This window comes from Mirounga leonina, unplaced genomic scaffold, assembly GCF_011800145.1.
Source record: "Mirounga leonina isolate KUSES-001 unplaced genomic scaffold, KU_Mleo_1.0 Mir_268, whole genome shotgun sequence".
In the NCBI taxonomy this organism is placed as follows: domain Eukaryota; kingdom Metazoa; phylum Chordata; class Mammalia; order Carnivora; family Phocidae; genus Mirounga; species Mirounga leonina.
Window position 1 is genome coordinate 1,051,574 of NW_023270649.1, and position 8,835 is coordinate 1,060,408.

Consider the following 8,835-nt stretch of genomic DNA (forward strand, 5'->3'; position numbering starts at 1 on the left):
TGGTTTCAGGGGCATTTGCTGGCTGTGGAAACAAAGAAGGACATGCCTTCAGACAGTGTTTTAAAGATCCTGAGCCCTGGATGACAGCTGAGCTCACCCCCTGTCTACTGTGGGTTAAATGGTGGCCCCCCAAAAGATATGTCCATGTCTTAACCCCTGCAACCTCAGGCTGGGAACTCATTCAGAAATAGGGTCTTTGCAAGTGTGAGTAAGTGAGGGATCTGAGATGAGCTCATCCTGGACGAGGGTGGCCCTAAATCCAATGACAGGTGTGCTTACAAGACACAGAGGAGGACACACAGAGGCAAAGCCACACGAAGACCGAGGCAGAGATGGGAGGGATGCGGCCAACAGCCCAGGGATGCCTGGAGCCTCAGGAGCTGGAAAAGGCAGGAAGGACCCTCCCCGGGAACCTCAGGAGAGAGCATAGCTCTGTCCCACCTGGATCTCAGCAGCCCTGCCCTGCCTGGATCTCAGACTTCTAAAAGGTCTCCAGAGCTGGGACAGGATAATTCCCTTGGTTTAGGCATATGGGTTTTTTTTTTTTTTTTTTAAAGATTTATTTATTTGAGAGAGCGAGAATGAGAGAGAGAGAGAGTACATGAGAGGGGCGAGGGTCCGAGGGAGAAGCAGGCTCCTCACTGAGCAGGGAGCCTGATGCGGGACTCGATCCCAGGACTCCGGGATCATGACCTGAGCCGAAGGCAGTCGCTTAACCAACTGAGCCACCCAGGCGCCCCAGGCATATGGGTTTTGTTATCGCAGCCCTAAAAGATTAATTATGCCCCCTTTGTCTCCCCATGTAAAGGGGACTAGAGACTCTTCAATGCATGACATGAGTAATCGATGCTAGTGATTAGCAAGCATACTGGTTTTGGATGCGTTCCATAGCTGATGGTGTAAGGGAGGGAGGTGACAGATGCAGAGGCTATTTTAGGGCTGTGCGCACAGCAGGGACAGAAGGAGCGAGCAGAAAGCCAGCGAGTACCTTTAAGCTTTGTCATCCCCTTAATAGGGCTAATAGGATTTTCTACAATGATCGGCCTTTGGCTCACCCTGGGCCTCCAGCAAGGAGCTCTGGCAGTGCCGAGTGGCTGGCCGCCGCACCACTTGCTAACCGACACACACACCCTGCAGCTGGGACAACCAGGGGCTCTCAAGGCCAGCCTGGCGTGGGACAAAGATGACTTGCCCCGAGGAACAGGCATACCGTCTGCTGACTGAATACTCAAATGGGTTCATGGTCTCCCAGGTAGGAGCGTGGGGAGAACATTCCACCGGGCACTCTTGGATGCCGTTGGTGGGAGCTGGGCGAGGGCAATGGGGAGTGACAGCTTAATGGGTACAGAGTGTCCTTTAGGGGTGGGATGTCCTGGAACTATGGGCAGGTGTCCGGGCAGAGGCTTGGCCCCTGGGGTGTGGGGCAACATTTATCAAAAGACAGGGATCGAAATACTGAAAACATTTTGTGATAGGGCAATATAGGAGCTCGTCCATTAACACACTAAAAAGCAAGGTGATGCATTTATACTAGAGGTGAGTCTGGGGGTCCGTCCACAACGTAGCACGCATCAGTATCTCATCCCTTCTTCTGACTGAGCACATATTATCCTGGGTGGAAATGGGAGACACAGGGGCCATGTGGTGTGTGATTCCATTTATATGAAACATCCAGAATATGCAAATCCATAGAAACAGAAAGCAGAGTGGTGGTTGCCGGGCACTGGAGAGGGACTGCCAATGGGGACGGGCTCTCCTTTTGGGGGGATGAGAATGTTCTGGAATCAGACAGAGCTGGTGGTTGCACAACGCAGTGAATGTGCCAAACGCCCCTGAGTTATTTCGTTTACAGTGGTTAATGCCGAATCTCCTGCTATGCGAATTTTACTTCCATAAAACAGTAGAGGCAAGTTATAATTAGATTATATATATATATATATAGTATATTCCTTCATTTATTTCTTTTGTTAAATTTTTTTCAAAATTTTTTATTTAAATTCAACTTAGTTAACATAGAGTGTATTATTAGTTTCAGGGGTAGAATTTAATGATTCATCAGTTGCATTTCACACTCAGTGCTCATCACATCACGTGACCTCCTTTGTGCCCATCATGCAGTTACCCCATTCCCCACCCACCTCCCCTCCAGCAACCCTCAGTTGTTTCCTAGAGTTAACAGTCGCTTATCGTTTGTCTCCCTCTCTGACTTCACCTTATTTTATTTTTCTTTCCCTTCCCTTATGTTCATCTGTTTTGTTTCTTAAATTCCACACAGGAGTGAAATCATACAGTATTTGTCTTTTTCTGACTGACTTACTTCACTTAGCATAATACCCTCTAGTTCCATCCACGTCGTTGCAAATGGTGGGTATTCATCCTTTCTGATGGCTGAGTTGTATTCCATTGTGTATGTGGACCACATCTTCTTTATCCATTTGTCTGTTGAAGGGCATCTCCACTCCTTCCGTAGCTTGGCTATTGTGGACATTGCTGCTATGAACATTGGGGCGCAGGTGTCCCCTCAGATCACTACATTTGTATTTTTGGGGTAAATGCCCAGTAGTGCAATTGCTGAGTCGTAGGGTAGCTCTATTTTTAACGTCTTGAGGAACCTCCATACTGTTTTCCAGAGTGGCTGCACCAGTTTGCATTAGATTTTATATTTTAAAGCTCCATTGGTGTCAGGGCTGTGGGATGAGGATATTAGCAGTGGGGGGTGGTCTTTGGTGGGACACACACATGCTGTGCTGAAAATCTCTGGGGTCCAGGTGCTGAACATGTCCATGTGGACAGTTGTGTGGATGCAGAGGGCAGGAAAGCATTCACAGCTGCTGTGCAGGGGGACAGTGGACTTCTCTCATGGGATGGTGGGGTTCTCCCCGGCTTTTTGCAGTGAAACTCTAATTTTGAGAACACACAGCTTCACCAGGTAGTGGCTGAGCATCCGCGAGGCAGAGATACCCAAGGACGGCAGTCGCTGGGGCGGAGGGTCTGGGGCTGCAAGATTGGGGTGATGTGTGCAGCCAGTCGAGTCCAGACCCACTGGACCATGGTGCCGTGTGCGTCCTGGTTGTATTTCAAGTGCCCTGTGGCAGATAACGTGAGACACGAAGATGTCTTGGCTTTCCTCAGTCACTGACTCACAGGTATCGTAATACTACGGTGCTTTGCGCTTGATTCATAATTGAAGAGGGTGCTGACTTTGGGTGGGGGTCACTGAATACTGAAGCAGAATGTCTTCCCCAACCGAGCTCACGGATCCACCCAGATTCGGTCTGTAGACCCCCAAGGGTTAAGAATTCCTATTGTAGAGCCTTTGAGATACAGAAAAGGAGCATCCTTCTACAAAATAATCATCATAATTTGCTGTGTTTCTGTTGCTTGAAGATGTGACTGACTTGTGCTCGCAAGATGTTTCCTGGCCAGCTGGGGCTGTTTGCTCCTCGCTCACACTGGTGTTGGACGGGTTATAATTCTTGGGAGGAAAATCCCATTCAGTACACGTGATGATATGTTACCTAGTTGTCACGAGTTTAATAGAAGAAGATGGAACACAACCTTCACAGAATAAAACTTAATATGACCTTGACAGAATAATACTTAATACGACCTTGATACAATAAAACCTATTATGACCTTGATAGAAAAAATCTTAATAGGATCTTGATAGAATAAAACGTAGTACAATCTTGATAGAATTATACTTAATACAACCTTGATAGCATAATACTCAATATGACTTTGATACAATAAAACCTAATATGACCTTGATAGAATAAAACTTAATAGGATCTTGATAGAATAATGCTTAATACGACCTTGATAGAATAAAACTTAATATGACCTTGATACAATGACTTAATAAAATATAAATACAGTAGGAGTTCACACAACCTTAGTACAAGATGTCATATAGTCATAACAGGAGTTAATGCAAACTTAGCAGTGTAAGAAATAATACACCTTTAACCGAGTAAGAGTTCATACCGTCTTGATAGAATAAGGCTTGAAATAGCCCGAGTTAAGCAGTTTGTGCACCGTTAATAGAAGAAAAGTTCATACAACATTAGAAGTACGAGATAATACAACCTTCATAGAATAACAAGGAATGGAACCCTAACAAGAGTTGATACAATCTTAATGGAATAAGAGTTTGTGTTCCCCTCACAGAACGCAAAAGGAATCATTAACAAGACTTAATATGAGCTTAATAGAATTTTATAGATGGAGCGTATAGTTAACCTTGATAGAACTTTACTCCAGGGGTTCTCAAATGGGGACTTTGGCCCCCAGGGGGTACTCGGCGAGGTCTGGGGATATTTTTGGTTGTCATGGCCAGGATGGGGGTGCTCCTGGCGTGGGGTGGGTGCAGACCAGGGACAGAGTTGTACACCCTACAGTGCCCAGGACGCCCCACCCCAAAGAGCCATTCAGCCCCAGATGTCAGCTGTGCTGGGGTCTAGAAACCCTGCTTTCATGGAGTAAGAGTTAAGAGGACCCTAATCACAGAATAACTGCAAATGCAGTATCACCCCACCCCCCGACCCCCCACCATGGCTGCGTGCGTGTGTGGTGTAGGGCTTTCCGTGTGCTCAGTGAAAAAGCAAACACCAGCCTACTTACTTCCTTACGTAGGATGGAGACGGGTCTTACTTTTATTCACGTTCATGCACGTATGGGACCAGTGCTGATCACCGTGTGGACTGAGTGCTGTGGGATGCACCTGGGCTCCAGGACCATCTGTGCACATGGGATGTGAGTGTGTGCGTCCGTCCTGGCCAATATCACTGAGGTCGCCCCAGCCCTGGCACCACCCATCCAAACACTGTGTGCAGGAGGGGAAAAAAATGCATTGACTTATCCATGTTTTATACTTTATGCATTATTTTCAGGCACGACCTGCCAAGTTCTTTAAACAGATAAATGGAAGAGAATAGGTAACACATTTTAAGACACTGACAGTGTAGGGAACACTGACCTCTGAACAGCAACAACAAAACACAGTATATGTATTTCCTTGTTTGCAAAATTAAAACAACCCAGTCCCTGGCTTTGTGCCCCTAGGTAATGGTTGCTAACAGTGAAGAGGCAAAGACCAGGGTCTTGAAAACTCACGTGGGTTTGCAGGTGCCTGTGCTTGTCCCTGTCCCTTTGCTGGTGTTCTCTTTGAGGACCAGAGGTTTCCTTCAGAGGGTGTTTCTTTGTTAGAATGGTTCCCAGGCTGTTTCTTTTTCAGAGTGATGCTGTTCTGGGCATGATGGGAGGGAGGGGGTTCAGTGAAGAGCTCCTAAAGACAGACGGGATGGGGGGCATGCTGCATACACCCACATCTGCTCAGCCTCCCCCTTTGTGTGCCAGCAAGCCAGTAAATGGCCCTGTGGAACCCTGCATGTACTCGGCAGCTGACCCCAGCCCTGGCCCTCACCATCCCTGGGGACCAACCTGTCCAGTAGATGGCATCACCCTGGACAGCTGGTCAACCCCACAGCACTTGGAGTGGTAGAAACAGGTGCTTCCTGAGTGAACGGGGGAAGCGTATTTCATTTCACGTCATTTCATTTCGTTCCGTTTTGTTTCTTTTCATTTTATTTTATTTTGTTTTATTTGTTATTTGTTTTATTTATTCTATGCTGTTCAAAATATTTGAACATTCATTTAAATTTTATTTAAACATTTTGTTTTACATTTTAAAAATTAAATTAAAAATTTTAATGAGTTCATTTAATTTGAAAATTTTATTTTTTTCTTTAATTTTTTTAAAATTAAAAAATTATTTTTTTGAAAATTTTATTTTAAATAGACATAACATAAATTTTACTATCTCCACCATCTTTATGTGCATGGCTCAGGGGCATTGAGCACATTCACTGTTGAGCAACCACCCCCCTCCATCCGTCTCCAGAACTTTCCATCTTCCCAACTTGAAGCTCTGTCCCCATCAAACACTAATTCCCCATCACTGGCCCTACCATCTACTCTCTGTCCCTGTGGATGGGACTCCTCTACAGACCCCGTATATGTGGAATCACACAGGATTTGTCCTTCTGTGTCTGGCTTATGTCACTCAGCACCATGTCCTCAAGGTCCATCCACGTCATAGCAGGTGCAGAACATCCTTCCTTTTCAAGGCTGCGTCATATTCCACTGTGTGCATGGACCATACTTTGCTCATCCATTTGTCCGTTGGTGCATGCTTGGTTCTTAAATGTTTTGGGTACTGTAGATAATGCATCAGTGAACATGGGTAGTACACCCATGTATCTCTTCCAGTCTCCACTTTCAGTTCTTTTGGGTCCATATGCGGAAGTGGAATTTCTGGTTTCTATGGCCATTCTATGTTCGATTTTTTAAGGAACTGCCATAGCGTTTTCCATAGCAGTGCAGTGTCCCCCGAAAACGCACCCCGGCTCCCCATGGTGAGTACGGTTCCTAGGACACTCAAAGCTGGCCCCTTGTTTCCGAGGTTCTGTTTGCCGCCTGTGAGCTGGGCGTGTTTGACCTTCTGGCTGAGGCCCCAGAGCCCCTGGGCGCGGCAGCAGTGGCTGCACGGCTGGGCACCAGCTCCTGTGGGACAGAGCTCCTGCTGGACACCTGTGTGTCCCTGAAGCTGCTTCAGGTGCAAACAAGGAGGGGAAAAGGTAAGCATGTAGACATTGTGTAAGTGAATGGGCATGGCTGGGTGTCAATAAAACTTTATTTACAAAGACAAGCGGTGGGCCAGGTTTAGCACCCAGGCTGTACTTAGCTGTCCTCATTCCAGAGAGGTCTCCACATGCTGGTGTGCACGTTGGTACCCTCATGAAGTATCCAATGAGCAAGGAAAAATGGGGAAAAACATCACATGGGCGTACTTCTCAATCAAACTAAATTTATCCAGCTAAAGGGTTGCCATTCCTTATATTACATTCTTGTTTTGGTGTTGAAATGGCTTTTTTCTTATGGAATATGGTGGTGGTAGGTTTTTTTGGTTTTTTTTTTATGTCCTTACTTTGCAAAATTCAAAGTGTCAACTCTATGTCACTCATTCTGACCACTTTTAGAATTGTAGATTCATGAAATTGCAAATGTAGAGAGCATTGCTTGAGCCAGAGCACATGAGAACTGGAGTGCTGGCCTGGCTGTGGCAGCTGTAGTCAGTGGCCTTTGTGCTTGTGGTATCGAGTCATGCACCGGTTGGGGTTCTGGGGTGCAAATACCAGTGATGGGTTAACTTGAGCATCCTGTGGGGGTTGACAGCTCTCAGGTACCCGGGCGTGGAGATCAAGCAGGTACGAGGGTGCAAGCTATCTGCAACCACCACCAGCCACTCCCTGAGAACAGTCTTTGCACATCACACGTACTGGGGTGGCTGACACTGAGCTTGCACCCCCGGGAGGACACCTCGGTCAGGAGACATTGGGTGCAGGGGGATGCTACTGGAGGTGGCTTCTGGCACAATTATCAGTTGTCATTTGACCCTGGGGCATTTGGTTGGTGCCAACACCCAGCTGGGGACCACCCCATGCAAAACAGCGGGCGCTCCGTGGGAAGCAGCGTCCCCAGGAGAGGAGACAGGGAGGTAGGCTCAGGCATGGGACTGGCCATTTGCAGATGCTGCGGGATGGGGTAGCTCACAGCAGGGCATCTGCTCAGAGAGCACCGGGGCTGTTGTGGGCCTGGGTCTGCACATCCTCCCCAGGGCTTTGTTAAAATGATGACATTTACCCGGGGTTGGCTGCCTACTGCTTGGCTGAGCGTGGCAGAAAGGCAGCCCCTGCTCCATCAATGTGATTCCAGTTTTGGAGATCATTGTATCACCAGTAGAGTGTATATCCAAATCAGGTGTTATTTTAAAGCCCAGGGATTGTATTATAGCGTTCCCCATCGGCTCACTTGCCCTTCCCACCTGCTGCACCACACTTTCCAACGGGATTTGCCAAAACAGAATCGAGCAGGTGCATGGGCCCCCAGCTGTGGCTGCAGGCCTTTTGATGCCCCTAGGCGAGAATCCGCTTTCAGCCCTGATATTGCCGATGCTCGCACCAGCAATGGCAAGGACTTGGAATCTCACTTAGCCTTTTTTGTTCTCTCTGTTTGTTTTCAGCTTTGTATCAAAACACAGAGCTCTCCAGCACCTACCTGGTCAGGGCCAGTCCCAAGTGCCAGGGCAACATGCTGCGGTACCTGGCCAGGACGACATATCTGTGCTGGGGCCACCTGGCCCAGGCCGTGAGGTGGGCATGGCCTTGACGGCATGGACTGTGCACCAGGGCTCCCTGGGGGCTGGTTTCAGGGGGTCTCTGCAGCTGAAGTGCCAGGTTCCTTGTAGAATCAAACACGACCCCGCTAGGTGTGGAAATCCAGAGCAGATGTGAGAAACCCCCTTAGTCCTGGCTGAAGGAATTCACGAAGTGCAAATCTGCTCAGTTAAGAGTCCTTGTGCTTTAGTGGTTTCCAGGGAAAGGGCCTGGGCTGAGGAGGCAAAGCGGGGAAGATGGCATACAAGATACTGCCCGAATTATGATGGTTGTGTGCTCCACATCTGCTCTTGCACTCTGCGCTGTGAGTGTCTGGGGCTGGATGACTCTCTGAGGTGGGGCGTCCTGGGCTCTGCAGGGTGTGGAGCAGCGCCTCTGGTTCCTCCCACCAGGTGCCAGTACAATCTCCCCAGTCGTGATAATAAAAAGATGTCCCTAGACATTGACAAGTGCCTCTTGGAGGCAGAATCACCTGCAATTGGAAACCAGTGACATAGATGTATGGATACATAGATGGGCAGGTAGATACATATAGGGATGGATGGATGATCATATAGGGATGGCTAGATGGGTGGATGGGTGATGAATGGATGGTTGG

General features: G+C 47.9%; 1 protein-coding gene across 1 annotated transcript in view; it reads left to right on the forward strand.

Moving 5' to 3' along the window:
• The first annotated feature begins 1,173 nt into the window (after nucleotides 1-1,173).
• ASMT (acetylserotonin O-methyltransferase) overlaps nucleotides 1,174-8,835 on the forward strand; it is a 13,818-nt gene continuing 6,156 nt past the window's right edge. The window contains exons 1-3 of the mRNA XM_035029649.1: nucleotides 1,174-1,252; nucleotides 6,464-6,638; nucleotides 8,084-8,213. Of these exons, the coding sequence (XP_034885540.1) occupies nucleotides 1,184-1,252; nucleotides 6,464-6,638; nucleotides 8,084-8,213 (374 nt within the window). The 5' untranslated portion in view covers nucleotides 1,174-1,183. The remainder of the gene's footprint in view (nucleotides 1,253-6,463; nucleotides 6,639-8,083; nucleotides 8,214-8,835) is intronic.